The 19,643-nt window shown below is 39.3% G+C and overlaps 2 protein-coding genes across 2 annotated transcripts in view; both read left to right on the forward strand.

The window, feature by feature from the left end:
- The first annotated feature begins 355 nt into the window (after positions 1 to 355).
- On the forward strand, positions 356 to 18,573 carry LOC309658857 (prolyl 4-hydroxylase subunit alpha-2-like). The gene is made up of 4 exons (XM_082457934.1): positions 356 to 11,120; positions 12,330 to 12,470; positions 13,168 to 13,413; positions 18,347 to 18,573. Exons 2-4 carry the CDS (start codon positions 12,386 to 12,388, stop codon positions 18,511 to 18,513), a joined length of 498 nt encoding a protein of 165 aa, XP_082314060.1. The 5' UTR covers positions 356 to 11,120; positions 12,330 to 12,385; the 3' UTR covers positions 18,514 to 18,573.
- Positions 18,573 to 19,643, forward strand: part of LOC309658851 (prolyl 4-hydroxylase subunit alpha-2-like) — a 126,089-nt gene continuing 125,018 nt past the window's right edge. Inside the window, exon 1 of the mRNA XM_082457923.1 lies at positions 18,573 to 19,532. Within this exon, the coding sequence (XP_082314049.1) occupies positions 19,365 to 19,532 (168 nt within the window). The 5' untranslated portion in view covers positions 18,573 to 19,364. The remainder of the gene's footprint in view (positions 19,533 to 19,643) is intronic.

Genomic DNA, 19,643 nt, shown 5'->3' on the forward strand with positions numbered 1-19,643 from the left:
TGATGTTGCAACAGCCTGAGGTGCGACGTGTGTTGTCCCTGGATCAAGGGACCCTGGCAGTGGTGGGCTGCACAGGTTCTGGGGGGCGGTGGGTGGGGGCATGTGGATAGTGACCTGTGCTTACACATAGGATTCTTGGTGGCTGCAGCAGCAGCATTAGCGTTTCATGCCTGTCTCTGGGGTCTGAGCTGATAGCTGTGGCTCGTGCCCATCTCTGGAGCTCATTTAGTCAGTGCTCTGCTTTCTGTGGGCAGACAGGGAAGGAATCCCCTCTCCTCGTGCACCCCAAAACAATGGTCTCTTGCCTCTTAGACAGGTCCAGAGTTTTTCCCGGACTCCCTCCCGGCTAGCTGTGGCACACTAGCCCCCTTCAGGCTGTATTCATGCATCCAACCCCAGTCCTCTCCCTGGGATCTGATCTCTGAAGCCCGAGCCTCAGCTCCCAGCCCCCACCCGCCACGGTGGGTGAGCAGACAAGCCTCTCAGGCTGGTGAGTGCTGGCCGGCATCGATCCTCTGTGCGATAATCTCTCCGCTTTGCCCTCTGCACCCCTGTTGCTGTCTCCTCCGTGGCTCCAAAGCTTCCCCCCTGGCCCACCCTCTGGCTCCGCCAGTGAAGGGGCTTCCTGGTGTGTGGAAACTTTTCCTCCTTCATAGCTCCCTCCCAGAGGTGCAGGTCCTGCCCCTTTTCTTTTGTATCTGTTTTTTTCTTTTTTCTTTTGCCCTACACAGGTACATGGGGAGTTTCTTGCCTTTTGGGAAGTCTGAGGTCTTCTGCCAGCGTTCAGTAGGTGTTCTGTAGGAGTTGTTCCACATGTAGATGTATTTTTGTTGTATTTGTGGGGAGGAAGGTGATCTCCACGTCTTACTCCTCTGCCATCTTGAAGGTCCCCTCTTTTTGACTCCTTTTTATAATATTTGTCTCTTTACTGATACTCTCCTTGTGCTCATAACATTATTTCTTACCTTTGTTCATGCCTTCCTGTAGCTCTTTAAGCATCTTAAAGAGAGTTTTAGTCTAATGGGTCTGATATGTGGGTTTCCTCAGGTACAGTTTCTGTTGATTTTGTTCTTTTGAATGGGCTATACTTCCCTGTTTCTTTGTATGCCTTCTGGTTTTTTCCCCTTGTTCAAAACTGGATATTTGAATGTTATAATTTGGTAATTCTGGAAATAGGATTCAACCCCTTCCCCAGGATTAGCAGATTTTGTTGTTATTATTACAGGGTATCTCTTTGCTGGGGAGTAGCCTAAGGTGACAGCTTAAGTTCTCATGGTCTTTTCTGAGCCTACATCATTCCCTGGGCATGCACAGTGGCTTTCTGAATTCCCCCACATATGTGGTTGGGTTTGAATGTCCATCAAAATAGGTGTGGTTCTTTTAAATCTCCTGGAAGTTGCTTTAGCTGGTGGAGATTGGAACAATGACAGCCAGCCTCTGTACCTGGAGGACAAGGTTTTTATTATCCCCTCTGGCTTCAGCTGTGCCAGAAATGTGGGTTGCTATCCCTCTACCACCTGACATAGGGATGGGTAGCTGCAACTCTACTGAGGTCTGAAATCAATGATATCAACTGCGGTTTACCAGCCAAGCTTTCCCCCAGAAGCTGCAAATTTTCATTTATACTTCAGAGTTCCATAACAGTCACTTCAGACAATTTCTGTCAGTGCAATTATTGTCTAGGTGGAGAGAGAGAGATTCCTGGCTCTTCTTACTCTGCTGTCTTCCCTGATATCAATCCAGGCTCTGTTTGTTTTTCTTCATTCTTTATTTTCCTCTCTGTTCCTCACACTGAGTAATCTCATTTGACCTGTCTTCGAATTCAGTGATTCTTTTTTCTGCCAATTCACATCTGCTGGTGAGCCCCTCTAGTAAATTTTGTGTTACAGTTCTTGTATTTTTCAACCCCAGAATTTCCACTTGGTTCTCTTTTGTACTTTTACTCTCTTTATTAGTATTCTCTCTTTGGTGAGACATCATGATTATTCTTTTATTTAATTTATTAGACATGATTGCCCTTAATTCTTGGAAAATATTTATAATAGTTGATTTAAAGTCTTATTTATGGGTTTCCAGACTGCTTTTCTTCTGTGTAAAAATTATACTTTCGTGTTTCTTTGCATGTCTTGTATTTTTGAGGTATGAGAACTTGACATTTTAAGTAATGTAATATGGAAAATCTAGAAGTCAGATTCCCCCTCGTCTCACTCCCAGGGTTTGTTGTTGATCCTGTTTGCTTAATGACTTTCACACTATAATTCTGTAATGTATGTGTTCTTTGTCTTGTGTGGCTACTTAAGTCTCTGCTTGGTTAGTTGGTCAGCTAATTTTTGGACAGAGATTTTCCTAATCATCTTGAGCCAAAAGTCTCTCAGCCTTTGCTGAGGGACTCTGTGTGGGTGTCAGGGCATACTTTAAATATTCTGGCACAGAGTTTACAACTCTGCCTGAACTTTCATATCCTGCTGGTACCGAGACTCAAGGACAGAGAGAAGTGAGAGATTAGGGCCTTCTTAGGTCTTTCCTAGGAGTGTACACAGCACTGTACATGTATGTGGCATTCTAGAGTCCTAAGACTGTGTCAAAGCTTTTCAAAGCTCTCTGGGGACATCTTATTCCCCAGTTTTTCCTTTATGATAAGGGCTCTGATGGGAAAAGTGGACAACATGCAAGAACAGATGGGTAATGTAAGCAGAGAGATGGAAACTCTAAGAAAGATTTAAAAGGAATGCTGGGGGGGGATAATTTGGGAGATTGGGATTGACATATACAACACTACTATATATAAAATAGATAACTAATAAGAACGTACTGTATAGCAGAGGGAACTCTACTCAATACTCTGTAATGATATATATGGGAATAGAATCTAAAAAAGAGTGGATATATGTATATGTATAATGGATTCACTTCGCTGTACAGCAGAAACTAACACAACAGTGTAAATCAACTACACTCCAATAAAAATTAACTTAAATAAAGGAAATGCTAGAAATAAAAAAATGCTCTAACAGAAATGAAGAGTTGTGTCACACAGGCTTAGTTACTCCGTGGCATGTGGGATCATCCTGGACCAGGGATCAAACCCATGTCCTCTGCATTGGCAGGCAGATTCTTAACCACTGTACCACCAGGGAAGTACCTTACCTCACTTTTGAAGGTTAATTTCACTGGATACAGCATTCTAGGTGGATGGTTTTTTCTTTTCAACACTTTTTTCTTTGTCTTTGATTTTGTGCAATTTGAATGTGAAATGCCTAGGTGCAGAGTTTTTGTTATTTTTCTTGCTTGGTGTTCTTGGAGCTTGTTGGATCTGTGGTTTGGTGTTTGTCATTAATTTTGGAAAATTCTAAGCCATTCTTAACTTCAAATATTTCTTCTGTTCCTTTCTCTCTTTCTTCTCCTTCTGGTATTTCCATTATACATGATACATCTTTTGTAACTTTCTCATAATTCTTGGATATTCTGTTCTGTTTTTAACATTATTTTTCTCTTTTCTTTTCAGCTTGGGAAGTTTCTATTAACATATCTTCAAGCTCACCATTTCTTTCCTCATTCCTGTCTAGCATGCTGATAAGCCCATCAAAGGCAGCAACAAAGACCCAACACAGCCAAAAGTAAATAAATAAATCTATATAAAAAAAAAGTGAGGTAAAATAAAGACTTTCTCAGACAAAAATTGAGGGAGTTTGTTGCTGGTAGACCTACCTTGAAAGGAATGTTAAGAGAGGTTGTTCAGAGAGAAGTAAAATGGTATGTGTCAGAAACTTGGGTCTCTATAACAAAAGGAAGTGTTCGATAAATAATAAAGAAGATAATAGTTTGTTCAAAATAATAATAGCAAAAATGTATTTGATAATTATAGTTAATGCACAAATCAAATGAATGACAGCAATGTTATAAGGGATAGGAGGAAAAATCAAGAATACTCTGTTATAAGGTACATGCACTACCCAAGAAGCAGTACAGTGTTACGTGCAAGTGGACTTAGATTCATTGTAAATGTATATTGCAAACTCTAGGGCAACCCCTAAAAGTTTTTAAGAAGTTGATATTCAGTTGGGAATAGAAAATTATATAAATTATATAAAACGCTCAATTAAAACCAGAGAAGGGAGAAAGAGTAGAAGACAGAGAAACAAAGAACAAGAGCGATGAATAGAACAATGAATATGGTATATCTTAATCCAACTATATTAATAATCACTTTAAATGTGAATGGTCAAAATTCACCAATTAAAGGACAGACTATCAAAGTGGATTAAAAGAACAACAAGACCTAACCATATGTTATCTACAAGAAACCCATTCTAAATACAAAGGCAAATATATATATATATTTTTAATGTTTTTATTTATTTATTTATTTATTTTATTTATTTATTTTTGGCTGCGTTGGGTCTTCGTTTCTGCGCACGGGCTTTCTCTAGTTGCGGTGAGCAGGGGCTACTCTTCTTTGCGCGGTGTGCTGGCTTCTCATTGCGGTAGCTTCTCTTGTTGTGGAGCATGGGCTCTAGGCGCCCGGCCTTCAGTAGTTGTGGCACACAGACTCAGTAGTTGTGGTTGGCGGGCTCTAGAGCGAAGGCTCAGTAGTTGTGGCTCACGGGCCCAGCTGCTCTGCAGCATGTGGGATCTTCCCAGACCAGGGCTCAAACCCATGTCCCCTGCATTGGCAGGCAGATTCTCAACCACTGCGCCACCAGTGAAGCCCCCTTCACTGTATTTTTAATGTAGTGGGATCTGTAGTTACATTTACCCTTACATTCCTGATACTGGCAATTTGTATCTTCTCTATTATTTTGTGATCAGCCTAGCTAGAAGTTTATTACTTGTATTGATTCTTTTCAAAGTTTTACTTGTATTCTTTTCAAAGCTTATTACTTGTATTGATTCTTTTCATTCTTTTGATATTCTTTGTCCATTTTCTGTATTATCAGTTTCTGCTCCCATCTTACCATTCCCTTCTTTCTATTTTTTCTGGACTTAACTTTCTCTTTCTAGATTCCTAAAGGGGAAGATTACATCATTGATTTTTCACATTTCTGACTTTTTAATATAAACATTAAAAACCATAAAATGCCCTCTGAGCATTGCTTCAGCTGCATTCCACAAATTCACATAGGTTGTATTATCATTTAGTTCAAAGTATTTTATGATATTCCTTGTTATTTCTTCTTTGACTCTTGTTTAGTTTAGGAATGTTATATTTTCTAAATTTGGGGGGATTTTTCAGATACCTTTTGTTACCGTTTTCTAATTTAATTCCACTGTGATCAAAGAACATTCTCTGTATGATTTCAGTCTCTTGATATTTATTGAGACTTGTTTTATGTTTAAAAATATGGTTTATTTTGATTAATGTTTCATTTCCTTATGAAAATAATTCTAATTCTCTTCTTGTTAGATGGAGTAATTTATGTCAGTGGGTGAAGCTGTTTGATAGCATTGCTTGATTTTTTTTATATTCTTACAGCTATCCTGTCTACTTTTCTGTCAGTTACTAAGAGAACATTTCGAAATATCCAACTATGATTGTGGATTATCTATTTCCCCTTTTAGTTCTGTCAGTTTGTTCCTCAGGGTTTTTGTTTGTTTGTTTGAAACTGTGTACACGCACAGTTAGGATTGATATAACTCTTTGATGAATTGCTCCCTTTATACAGGCATACCTCGTTTTATTGTGCTTCCTTTATCACTCTTTGAGGATATTGTTTGTTTGTTTTTTTTACAAATTGAAGGTTTGTGGCAACCTTGCGTTGTCAGATGATGATTAGCATTTTTTAGCAATAAAGTATTTTTAAATTAAGGTATGTACATTGTTTTGTTATATATAATGCTGTTGTACACTTAATAGACTACAGTATAGTGTTAACCTTTATATGAAATGTGAAACCAAAAAATTCATGTGACTCGCTTTATTATGATATTCATTTTATTGCAGTGGTCTGGAACCCAACCCACAATATCTCTGAGGTATGCCTATATTTATGAAATCGCCTTTGTCCATGGTGATATTACTTGTTCTGAATTCTACTTTGTTTGATATTAATATAGTCACTCCAGCTTTCTTATGATTAGTTTTTGCATGATGTATATTTTTTCATGTTTTTACTTTTAATCTATTGTTGTTGTTATGTTTAAAGTGCTTTTCTTATGGACAGGTGGGCAGAAAAATGTTACCATGGCAGGTCTGAGACTACTGTCTTAGAAAGCCCTGCTTGCAAAGTTGACCTTTGAGTGGCATCTGGAACTTGGATTTTAGGAATGCTCGTCCCACCATTCTCTAACTGATAGTTGTGGCTCACTGTGCCTAAACTCTATAAACAGTTTATACTGAATGCCTGCTATCCTTATGGGATCCTGGAATTTTGCTATGTGCTAGGCAGAGTGTGTAAACAACCAGCCTCTAATAACAACCTGTGGCATTGAGTCTCTAAGGAGCTTTGGTATGCAACATTTTCATATGTTTTGTCACAGTTTATTTCTGAAGAATTAAGTGCGTCCTGTGTGACTCCACTGGGAGGGAACTCTTGGAAATTTGCACCTGGTGTACACCTCCAAACTTTTCTCCATGTTACTTTTTTCTTTGCTGATTCTGCTTTGTATTCTTTCACTATAAGTCATATCCACGAATACAACTATATGTCAAGACATGGATCTTCCTAGTGAGTCACTGAACCTGTAGATCGTTTGGGGATCCTCAATGCAACAGCATGGAGTTGGGCTCCTCTTTTTTATCCAGTCTCATTATCTCTGCCTTTTAATTGAGATGTTTAGACCATTTACATTAATTTAAGTATCTAAATAGTTTGGTTTAAATCAACCATCTTGCTCTTCTATCTTTTCAATATCTCAATGATTCCTTTTCTCCTTTTGGATTTGCAGAGTATTTTGCCTCATTTTGGATTTACAGAGTATTTTTATTATTCCATTTTATCTGCACCATTGGTTTATTAGCTCTAATTTTTTTTTTAATTTGTGTAATGTTTGCTTTGGGGTTTACAGTATGCATATTTAACTTACTGTATAAAGGCCTTTACATATTATTATGCCTCTTTACTAAATGTAAAAACTTTATAACACTATGCCTCCATTTTCTCCTTCTCTTCCTTTTTGCTATTGTAGTAATACATTTTTCTTGGACATATATTATGAACCAAACAGTACCTTGCTATTATTTTCCTTTAAACAGTCAATTGTTTTTTTTTAAGAAATTAAATAATGAGGAAGCATCTTTTTATGTATATAAAATAATAATATAAATAGTTTATATTTTATAATTACCATTTCCAGCACTCTATTCCTTTGTGTATATGCAGATTTCCATCTGGTATAATTTTCTTTCTGCCCAAGGAACTTTCTTTAATTTTCTTGTTATGGAGATCTAGTGATAAGTATTTAACTTTTATTTGTCTTAAAACTCTTCGTTTCAGTTTTATTTTTTAAAGATATTTTCATGAAGTATAAAATACTCCATTGGCTTATTTTCTTTCAGCAATTTAAAGATGTCATTTCATTTTCTTCTGGCTGCATACTTTCATATTTTCAGTAAGATATCTGATGTCATCTTGTTAGCGCAAGTTCGTGTGCCCAACGCAGTGAGGCCAAACAAACCAAAACGTCGGGGTTTGGAGCAGAGAAAGGTTTATTGCAGGGCCATGCAAGGAGACAGGTGGCTCACGCCCTAAAAACCCTGAGCTCCGGAAGGCAAAGTATTTTTAAAAGCCAGGTGAGGGAGTGGGGTCGCAGGATAAGTGATCAGCTCGTGCATAATTCTCCGATTGGCTGATGGTGAGGGAACAGGGTGGTGTCACAGGGGGTTAACTTTATCAGTCCTTAGGCTCCAGGAGGCTTGGGGCTATGTGCTCATGGTCATCAAGTAGTTAACATCTTGCATTTGGTGGGGGAGTTTTCACATCGTTAAAGCAACTCAGGAAATGTGCATCAAATACTGTTATCTAGGTACTTCAGAGGAGCTAAAGCAGAGGATATGGGGGAAGGCGTGTCCTGGGAAGGCCCCATAGGGTCCTGCTTGGTTACAATTTTGTCTTTGTTCCTCTGGACATAATGATTTCATCTTCATATCTGTTTTTTTTAATAATTTGGTTATGATGTGCCTTAGTGTTTTTTTTTTTGGTTCTTGTGCATGTGTTTATCATAGTTGGGTTCCTTGAGCCTCTGAAATCTATGCATTTATAGTTGTTTTTTTTAAATTAATTAACTTATTTATTTTTGGCTGTGTTGGGTCTTCATTGTTGTGTGCGGGCTTTCTCTAGTTGTGGAGAGCGGGGGTTACTCTTCGTTGCAGTGCACAGGCTTCTCATTGTGGTGGCTTCTCTTGTTGCGGAGCACAGGCTCTAGGTGCATGGGCTTCAGTAGTTGTGGCACACGGGCTTAGTTGCTCTGTGGCACGTGGGATCTTCCTGGACCAGGGCCCAAATCCGTGTCCCCTGCATCGGCGGGCAGATTCTTAACCACTGCGCCACCAGGGAAGCCCTATAGTTTTTATCATTTAAAAAAATTTTAGCTGTCAACTCTTTAAACACTTTTTTTTTCAGTTCTCTTACTCTTTCTCTTCTCTTTCTGGGCATTTGACTGCATATATATTAGCCTGCTTTATATTGTCCCACAGATCACTGAGGTTTTGTTCCTATATTTTCAGTGTTTTTTGTTTGTTTTTAAATCTCTCTTTTTATATTTGGATTGTTCTGTCACTGTTTTCTCATTCACTGATCTTTTCTTTTGCTAATCCCTCATAGTGATAATTTTACTTCAGATATCATATTTTTGATCTTTAGAAGTTCCGCTTAGTTCTTTTTAAATAATATTTACTTCTTATATTCAAGTTTTTCTTTATATCTTTGTACTTATAATATTTATAGTAACTATTTTAAAGTCCTTGTTTAGTAGTTTATAATTTATCATTGTTGGGTCTATTTCTACTGATTGATTTTTCCCTGATTATGTGCTTTCTTCACATTGTTGCAGGAAAGAATTCAAGAGCGAGCCATAGTAAAGTGAAAGGTTTATTCAGGGACATACATACTCCACAGACAGAGTGTGGGCCATCTTGGAAGGTGAGAGAAGCCCCAGGGTATGGGGTTGTCAGTTTTTATAGGGGTGGGTAATTTCATAGGCTAATGAGTGGGAGGAGTATTCCAGGTATTTTGGGGAAGGGGTAGGGATTTCCAGGAATTGGGCCACCGCCCACTTTTTGACCTTTATGGTCAGCCTTGGAACTGTCATGGCACCTGTGGGTGTGTCACTTAGCTTGCTGATGTGTTACAATGAGTGTATACTGAGGCTCAAAGCCTAGTGGAAGTTGACTTGTACCTATTTGGTTCTAATCAGTTTATGTTGTGTCCTCAGGCTATGTAATGCTTTTAAAGGTTGTGCCCTGCCCACTTCCTGTCTCAATATGTCTGGTAATTTTTGTTGGGTGCCAGAATTGTGAATTTTACCTTGAATTTTGTGATATTCTTCATAGAATGTTTTATTTTATTCTAGCAAGTATTTAAATTACAGCTCAGTTTTATCCCTTTGAAGCTTGCTTTTAACTTCTGTTATGGTGAATCTAGAGTTGTCTGTATTCTGTGGCTTAACTCCTCTTGCGAGACCTGTTTTTAGTGGGATCTCTAGTGAGTGCCCTGTATATTCAGCATAGTTTCCCCATTTTGATGGTGGGAAGTCAAAATGGATTCCCTGCCTTGTGTAAATGATGAGAATTATTTGGATTTAAGTTTCTTGATAATTATTCTTTCCTCTACAGTATTTCTTTGTCTAGCTTTTGGATTTTCACCTAATGCAAGTGCAGAATAGTATTCAGCCAAAGAATAAAGGAGACCCATTTTTAGATTTCAGGATCTTTTGTGTGTGTATGGTTCCCTCTTTGGTACTCTGTTCTGCAGTTTCTTATTGCCTTGGCATCCCCAATCCCTGATCTATGTCTCTTCAATTAAAGTATATCACTGAACTCTGTTTGGGTTACCCCTCCTACAGTGATGTTAAGAATTTGTCTCCAGGCAGAAAGATGGGGCTGTCATAGGGTTCTCCTTATCTCTTTCACTTTTAGGGATCAGTCCTTCTCTGCTCTGCTTTTTGTCCAGTTTGATTTATTTTGTCCAGTTTTCTAGTTGTTCGTGGTGAGAGGGAAAAGTCTTGTAGCACTTAATATTTGTGGGCTGAAGCAGAAGACAGAATATTATTTATTTTGATTTTCTAAGTCTAGTGTAATGAATTATTATGAGTTTCTTTTAAAAAAATCTTTCTGGAGACATTCATTTTCCTGTTCCAAATAGACCTTATTCATTCTTTAGCCCTACTTCAAGCATGCCAAAATTCAAGGAATTTTGCCTCAGAACTTTTGTTGTTCTGGTGTCCAGTGTGGGTGATGGACAGGCTGATACCAGTCTGATTCTCCCTTCTTTGTAGAATACCTGTTTTTTTTCCCTCTCTTGCAAGGTCTTATCTTTATCCTTGGGCTGAGATTTCAGAATGGTATTTTGAATATTGAGAGATTTTTGTTTGTTAGTTTCATTTTCTCAAATTGACACTTAGTGAGTGCATTCAATATAAGAGATTGTGTTTTTCTTTAGCACTGGAAAATTGTATTGTCTTTCTGATAATTTCTTCCCTTGTATTTTCTCTCGTCTCCCTTTCTGGAAGTTACATTACTTGGATGGGGGAATCTCCTGCATTGATCCTATTTTTCTCGTATTTTTTCATTTCTTTGCCTATTTTTTATACTTCCTAGAACTGGCAATTTTACTTTGAATTTCATTTTTCTGCAGTCATTTTGAACTTCTAAAATCTTTTTTATTTTTATGATCATTGTTCTTTTTACATAGCGTTTTACATTTGTGTTTTCGTTGTACTATCTATCCACTTAAATATCTCTAAGTGTTATCTAATAGTTTTAAGGAAATTTATATCTATTCCCATTATTATGTGTTTTATCCAGGAACCTTTTTTCTCCATTTTTGTATTATGGATTCTGATGTTGGAGACTTTCATAATATGCCTGGTGAATTTTTTTATCATCTGTTCATATCAGAGGCGATTGGTATCAGAGCGGTTAAGTTGAGGGAGAAAACTTAAAACCTCTGGAAAATACTGAAAATGTGAGCAGAATGTTTATTCTGGTAGAATTTGGCTTAGCTGTTGGGCAGGGAGCTGATCATACTCTAGGAAGCATCAAAATGCCAGTATATCTGGTCTTTTCCATGGAGCTATTCAGTTCCTTATAGAAAAACACTCTGATTTTTTTAAACAGCTTTATTGAGGAACTATTTGCATACCATAAAATTCATCCATTTTAGGTGTACAATTAAATGGCTTTTGGAAAATTTAAGTTGAATATGGAGCTTACGTCTAGTATCTTCCTTCTCTTAAGGAATATAGCCTCCAAGTCAGTTTACATTAATTTCTGTCCAATACCTTCAAATAATTGTTTTATTGGTTCTGTTCATATTTTATAGTTGCTTTTGGTGGGAAAGTTACTTCACTGTAAGCTGCTTTATCATGGCCAAAACCAGAAGTCCCAATCTGTTGAGTTTTTAGTTCAGTTATTATATATTTCACTTTGGGTAGTGTTTGGCACCTTCTTGGAATTTTATCATATTTCAAGTCCCTATTCCATTTCTTCAGATATAGTAAATATATTTTTTCATATTCCACATCATATGATTCTAACATCTGAATTTTTATGAGATTGATTCTGCTTTTTTTTTTCCCTACTGAGAGCTATTTGCTTTCCTTGGAATTTTATCTATGGAAATTCTTTGACATCTGCTTGAAAGTGAGTTCCTCTAGAAACAATTTACATTTGCATTAGTAAGCTACCTTGCACACTGCCAATGACTTATTTTAAGGATATTCTAGAAGTCTGTGACAGAATCTTATCAATTTTTTTCAATTCCAGGAGTTGTTTTAGAGCATCACTGTACAATAAAACCTTCTGTGATGATGGAAATATTCTGTATCTGCACTATCCAACATGGTAGTCACTAGCCATATCTGGCTGCTGAACATTTGAAATGTAATTTAATTAGTATGACTGAGGGACTGAATTTTTAATTTTATTTAATTTTAATAAATTTACATTTTAATAGCCACATGTGGTCAGTAGTTACTGTATTGGAGCATAGTTGTAGAAAGTCACTGCCCCAGCACCCCTATTCCCACTATTTCCAGATGATTTCAGTTTTGTGTAAAGTAGATTACATTGAGGTCTGATAGTGTGCTCTGGTCTGTTCTTTACTTGATTTCCTTTTAACTTCATGTGTATCTTTTTTTCTCTCTCCTTTGCTTTTTGCCTCTCTGGTGTGTAGAAGGGTTTACCTCCAGGCTCACATCATTGCGCAGGTTTTTCCCTACAGAGGAGGATATGACTGGGGCTGCTAAGACCCTGCTGCTTCTTCAACGCACATACAAACTGGATCTGAAGGATCTTTCCAAAGGAGCCCTGCCAGGTAAGCAATATCCATGGGTTCCCTTTGTGAACATTTGCTTTAGGGCTGCTTTTCTTGCCTTTAGAATTTGTTATTTTTTTCCTGTAGGACTTGAGAAATATGGAGGAAGAAGCTACTTTTTGCCTTTTAGAATATCACTCATGTGGCTATGAGGTGTTCTGGGAACTCTGGGCCTTTCATGGGAATCTAGGAGATGAAAACCAGGAAGACTTCATGTTCTAGGAAGCTGAGATCTGATTTTAGGAAATGCAAGAGAAATTGAACAGTTATGCCTGTGTGGATTTGGTATAATAGGCAGATAACTTTCAAAACCCTGCTTCATCAAATATAGCCTTTATTGGTGCCTCATTCTTGTATTATCTTAGATCAGAACCTGCCCAGATCTCCTGATTCATACTTATTCCCCCCATCCCACCCTACCCTTTTAAAAAAGTTGTATTCCCACAAATAAGGTGGTCTGTGGGAGTTCATTTCAGTGTCTTCTATGGGACTAAACCCCTTACCTTCCCAAACATAGTTCCAAAAATAATTTGATCATTTTCTGAAGCATGTACTCAGAGATAAAATATGAAAGGAAACAACTTAAGGCTGTGTATTTGGATAGTGGGAATGGAGTGGGTGAATGATCTCTTTATTGACCTCAATGACCACCCTTTGTGTCCTTTATCAGGAATATCATTGTTCTTCTTGCTTCTAGGAACCAAGTATCATTCTACCCTGAGTGTTGGTGATTGCTTCAGGCTGGGCCAGACAGCCCACAGCATCAGCGACTTTCACCGCTCAAGCTCAATGCTTTGGATGCAACAGGCACTGAAGCAACTGATTGCAGGAGAGCACAGCACTGTCTCCCAGATCCAAGTCCTGGACCGTCTTAGTAATGTCAGCTTCCAGCTTGGGGACCTGTCCAGGGCAGTGGACTTCACCCATCAGCTGCTTTCTCTTGGTAAGACTCTTGGGAGCTAGGAAAGCAAGTAATTTGCTCTGTGTCGGCTTGCTCCTTCACCCCACTTACCAACTGACCCCCTTCCCCTGGCTTTGGGTGGAATATTCCACAGAGTTCTTGTGACCCAGTTGTTGTAGGTAGGGAAGGCTAGAGTATGTATGGTAACAAATAAACTCCCTAATCTTCAAGACACAAAGGGATGAAATTTTAGTTTTCGTCCATGAAAAGTCCTCTGCAGGTTAGATGGCTCCTCTAAATGTTGACTCAAGAATTTAGATTTTTTTCTAGGGAATTTCCTTGCAGTCCAGCGGTTAGGACTCTGCACTTCCACTGCAGGGGGCCTGGGTTCGATCCCTGGTGGGGGAACTAAGATCCTACAAGCTGTGTGGCGTGGCCAAAAAAAAAAAACAATTCAGATTTTTTTCTACTCCCAAATGACTCTGCTATTTTGGAGTCCCTTCATGCTAGCCATGTGAGGGATTTCATGATACATGTTATAGGCCAGGACTGTAAGTGGCATCCATCACTTCTATCCACATTCTGTTGCCAGAGCTATCATGGCCCCAGTCTCATTTCAAGGAAGGTTGGAAAATGTAAAGTTTCTCTTTCCAGGAACATGAAGTAGATTGGTGAACAGCTAGTGAACAACTTAATCTTGATACAGTAGTGGAAATTCACTAAGGAGGTCTGTGTTACAGTGGAAACTTCTTTGTGTTTTGGTATGGTCATAATCAGTTAAATGCATTGTCTTCTTGAAGACATGGTTGCTAGGGCCTTCTCGTTTTCTCAGGCCCTCTATGCTAGTTTAGGTCTCATGATAAAGTAATCATTTTCTGATGCATGAATTTAGCAATAAAATATGAAAGGAAACAACTGAAGAAAGTGGCTACCTTTGGACATGGGAATGGAAAGGGGGTGTGGGAATAGGTGGTTCCATTTTTTTAAATTAAGTTTTCAATAAGTATTTGAATTTAAAATATAGGCATGTATAAATTTGATAGAGGTAAGTTATAGGAGGTAAAAGAAAAAACTCCATTGGGACATGTCGACTGAAAAATAAACGCACAACCTAAAAGTTGAGAGTTATATGTTTTATTCAGTGGACATTCTTAGGACTTCAAGCCTGGGAGACAGCCTCTCAGATAAACGCTGAGAAAACTGTTTCAAAGAGGAAGGGGGAGAAGCCAGGGTATATAGGAGTTTTTGCAATGACACCACGTAGTTGGAACAAGAAGCTACTGGTTTTTGGTTTTTTGTTTTTTTGTTTTGGCTGTGCCGCATGGCTTGTGGGATCTTAGTTCCCCGACCAGGTATTGAACCTGGGCCCATGGCAGTGAAAGCACCAAGTTCTAACCACCGGACTGCCAGGGAATTCCCAAGAAGCTACTGTTAATAAAAGAAAACTAGATATTTCCGGTTAAGGAGTTTAGTGCTTTTTACGTATGGAAAGATGAAAGAGTCTGGGCTCACTGAAGTCATTCCTTTGATATGCATCTCAGCTATCTGGGGCCAGTATCCTGTGTTTTCTCATCCTGAGTTTCCTCAGGCTGCACCATCGAGGGTGGCTGCAGTCTAATGGCTGCTAGATGGTCAGCATTCCTTGTTTCACCTTCCGAGGTGACCGCAACCACTGATGACTGTGACATCCTTTGGCAGGCAATATTTTATTCCTCAGACATAATCTGTCTTTAAGTAAGAGGGCTCACAACTGAGGCATTCTCTGTTCTGATAAATCTGTTCTGACATTCTCTTCCCCTCTACAAGTTCCATTTGTTCCATAGTAGCCTGTGATTCCCTTCACCATAGAAGTTTATTATGTTTTATTTTAATGGTTCATTTACATCTGTATTGCCGTTATTAAATTGTTTCCCCCAATAAGCTGTCGACTGAAAAAAAATGCACATCCTAAAAGTTAAGAGTTAGTTTTATTCGGCAGACATTCTTAGGACTTCGAGCCCGGGAGACAGCATCTCAGATAGTGCTGAGAAAACTGTTCTGAGGAGAAGAGGGAGCCAGGATATATAGGAGTTTTTGCAACAAAGGGCAGGTAGTCGCAATGTCAAAAGATTATTGTTAATCAAAGAAAACCACGTATCTCAAGTTAAGGAATTTAGCGCTTTTCTGTGTATGGGAAGATGCAAGAGTCTGGGCTCCCTGAAATCATTTTTTTGATATGCACCTCAGCTGTCTAGGGCCAGTATCCTGTGTTTTCTCATCCTGAGTTTTCTCATGCTGCACCCTCAGGGGTAGCTGCAGTCTGATGACTAGTAGATGGCAGGCATTCTTTGTTTCCTTCCTGAGTTCCCTCAGGGCTCATCTTTGGGGTGGCTGTAATGTGGTGGCTTGACGGCTGCAACATCCTTTGTTTACTGATGGCAGGCAATATTTTATTTCTCAAAGCAAGGACTGATTTTTTTACCATTTTTGCATTTTCAAGCTCCATTGTAGTGCTAAACACTTAGTTTGATCTGTATTGAATGAATGTGATATTGTGACTTACAGTAAGAACTGTGTATTTGGATTGTCCCAGTTCCTGGCACAAAGCTCATAAAACCCTTGGAATTTCCTAAGCGATGAGAGATATAAAGGTCTCTTTGTTGTGTTAATGAGGTGACTTTTAGAAAACTTCTAGGTGACCTAAGGATGAGAGCTAGTTGCCAGGGGACCCAGCCTTGTGATTCGAAAGTTGAAACTTCCCTGACCTTCAGGGAAGAGGAGAGGGGCTGGAGGTTAAATTGACCACCAGTGGCCAATGATTTAATCAAACATGCCTGTGTGATGAAGCCTTCATAACAACCCAAAGGACAGGGCTCAGAGAGCTTCCAGGTTGGTGAACACATGGACATGCTGGGAGAGTGGCAAGACCAGAGAGTGTGGAAGCTCCATGCCTCTTGCCACATACTTTGCCTTATGCATATCTTTTATCTGGCTGTTCCTAAATTATAAACCGGCAATCTAGTTAGTAAAATGTTTCTCTGAGTTCTGTGAGCTGCTCTAGCAAATTAATCGAACCCACAGAGAGGGTAATTGGAGCCTCCAATCTACAGACAGTAGGTTAGAAGCACCAATTGGCCACTGAAGTGGGGGGAGGGGTAGGAGACAGTCTTGTAGGACTGAGCCCTCAAGCTGTGGAATCTGACACTGTCTCCAGGTGGATAGTGCCAGAATTGAGTTAAATTGTAGGACACCTAGCTGCTGTCAGAGAATTGCTTGGTCATGTCGGAAAACTCGTAAATTGGAATCAGTGTCAGCATCTTAACAAATAATTGGAATTACTGGAGGAAGAAAGGATTAACTAAAGAATTAGAGGAATTGATTATGTTTGTTCTCTGTGGCCCTTAGAGTTAGCCCTAGAACACATGAGAAGAATATGCAGACAGATATACTTGGGTTCTGTTTGAGGAGAAACTTAATTGCCAAAAAGTGGAAGGAGCTCCTTGACAGGTGGTGTATTCCCTTTCTTTTCAGGGAGATGTTCTGGCATAAAGACACCAACAGATGGGGATATTACAGAGCCATTTTATTGCTATTAAATTCAGCAAACTTATCGAGATCTGTTACATGCTAGATGCTGTACTAGGCAAAAAAGTTAAATATGCGTGGCTTATTCCCAGAATACCTTAAGAATAATTGGGGATGGTAGTGGTAGATTAGACATGTAAACAGATGAAGTCAATGGATTGTAGAAAGTAACATGATAGAGGTTCACAGCACTGTGAGAGCTTAGTGAAAGGTACTTCAATTCTGGATTCATAATCACTCTAGGATGACCAAAAGGCTACATGTAATTTGACTGTAATATGTTTTCTTTTGAAAAGGGCATTTACATTATCCTAACACACCTGTTTTATATTCATAACCTTGGTAAGATTTCACACTCTTAGGCTTTGCTGCCCTGACTCAGGTTAGGAAAATCTTTCTTGTGTTGACATTATTGCCAGAGCTCTTTCATTGACTGGCTAGCGTGGGAGTGTCCTTCATGACTGATATGTGAGATAAGCTTTGTAAATTTTTTTGAGTATTTTGGTAAGAGCCTTAGAGTTAGACATCTGGGCTCTAGTTCTTTTTTGCCCTTTTCTTTCTATATGGTCTTGACCTAGGTTCCTTGTTTTTGCGGTTTTTTTTTTAAATTTATTTTTATTTTTGGCGGCATTGGGTCTTCGTTGCTGCGCACAGGCTTTCTCTAGTTGTGGCGAGCAGGGGCTACTCTTTGTTGCAGTGCGCGGGCTTCTCATTGCAGTGGCTTCTCTTGTTGCGGAGCACGGGCTCTGGGTGCACAGGCTTCAGTAGTTGTGGCATGCGGGCTCAGTAGTTGTAGCTTGCAGGCTCTAGAATGCAGGCTCAGTAGTCGTGGCACACGGGCTTAGTTGCTCCGCGGCATGTGGGATCTTCCTGGACCAGGGCTCGAACCCGTGTCCCCTGTGTTTGCAGGTGGATTCTTAACCACTGCACCACCAGGGAAGTCCAGGTTCCTTGTCTATTCTGTGTCTTGATATTCATATCTGAGGAATGGGGACCAAAATGCTTCTCTCTTGGATATTGTGAGGGCCCATAAGATGATGAGACTTGTGGAAGTTATCTGGGAAGATATAAGTTATCTGGGACTCTAGTGTACATTCTAACTATAGTCAGTACATGGTATATAACATTGTAATAAAAACACATTAGGAAGCAAATGTGCTTAGCACAAAAGTGAGTTGTGCGTGTGAGGCAGGATCCCTGGTTGCCTGTCTGTGCTAGCACCCTTGGGACTGGTGAGTGAGGCACAGTGGGGTGGATTTTCTCCATCCCAGTTTTTGTTTCTCTCTCAATGCTAATTCTGGACAGTGTTCTAATTCCATACAGGTTTATCAGCGTATTTTAAAGAAGAAGAATTGCAGAGCTTCCCTGAATGATCTCCCTGATTATTAACTGTTTGCTTTCCTCTGTCCAGATTCCTCTCACGAACAAGCCTGGCTGAATCTGCTGTACTTTGTGAAGTTGTTAGAGGAAGAAAGGGCAGGACAGCTTGGGAATGGGGCATCAGAGAGCAAGCAGGAGACATTGAACAATGCCCCCTCAGGATACCCTGGATCATATGCAAACCCACGAGGTCTATGAGAGCCTCTGCCGTGGAGAGGGTATCAAACTCGCAAGATGGGAAAGGGAGTCATTGGGGTTGTAAGGGTTGCTTAGGGTCCTTGGGAGACTTTCAGATCACCTGGCAATATGAGTACTGGGGACTCTGGGCTTTGGGAGGCCAGATTTGGTTGAAAAGATATTCTAGTCCTTGAACCTGCCCCTTGAATGCACCACTGGGTCTTTTTCAGTCTTATAATTATATTGAACACATTTTAATTGATGGCTAATTAGGTGTTAGGCATTAAGACCATTATGAATATTATTTATTCAATCATTTTTTACTATGTGCCAACAGAAGAAATTAAGCAAAAATGAATAATATATGGCCCTGTTATGGAAATGTGTCGTTTATTAAAGGAAAATTTAAAATATAAACAAGTAACTTTAATACAGTAGTGGTATGTGCAAGATTTGGTAGCAACACACAATAAAAGGTTATTAACTCTAGGACAAAGAGCGATAGGGTTCACGGGTAAAAGACTCCTCAACTAGATTACCATGTGGACAATGTAAGAGAAGTTTTACTCGGAGATCACACCATGAACAAGTGTACAGTGAGAAAAATTATTCTGTATTTTGGAAACAGCAAACATTTTTTGTATTAGTGGAGCATGAAATTTGAGAAAAGAAGCTATAATGTTCAGAATTTTAATATAGGCAGACTCATATCATGGAGGGCCAGGTGGGTCATGAGTAGATCTTGGACTTTACTTTGTTAGACAGTGTCTTTCAAAATTTAACGTGCATGGGAATCACCTGGGATGTTGTTAAAATGCGGACTCTGATTCAGTAATAGTGGTGTAGAACCTGAGATTTCTGAATTTCTAACCATGTCCCAACTGATGCTGGTGCTGCTGGTCCATGGGCCACAGCATGAGAAGCAAGGCTACAGAGAACGGACCATTAAAGGGTTCAATCAGGGGAGTGAGCTGATCACCCCTGGACATTATGGGAAGTTGGATGGAAGAAAAAGACTGTTTTTTCCAAACCCACGTAAGGTGAATTGTCACTGTTTTTTAAGTCTAGTATAAGAGTGACTTACCTCTAAGGGCTTGTAGATGTGAGAAGGGATGTTCCTGAAAGAGAAAGCATTGAATGATTTGTGTTCC

Source organism: Balaenoptera physalus (genome assembly GCF_965194825.1).
Source record: "Balaenoptera physalus genome assembly, chromosome: 3".
Classification (NCBI taxonomy): domain Eukaryota; kingdom Metazoa; phylum Chordata; class Mammalia; order Artiodactyla; family Balaenopteridae; genus Balaenoptera; species Balaenoptera physalus.

Bases quoted from the DNA above. Each gene is read 5' to 3' on its own strand.
- LOC309658857 (XM_082457934.1), top strand. From the start codon at position 12,386: ATGACTGGGGCTGCTAAGACCCTGCTGCTTCTTCAACGCACATACAAA. The intron at 12,471-13,167 runs GTAAGCAATATC...TCTTGCTTCTAG, and splicing joins TTCCAAAGGAGCCCTGCCAG to GAACCAAGTATCATTCTACC. The intron at 13,414-18,346 runs GTAAGACTCTTG...TCCTCTGTCCAG, and splicing joins CCATCAGCTGCTTTCTCTTG to ATTCCTCTCACGAACAAGCC.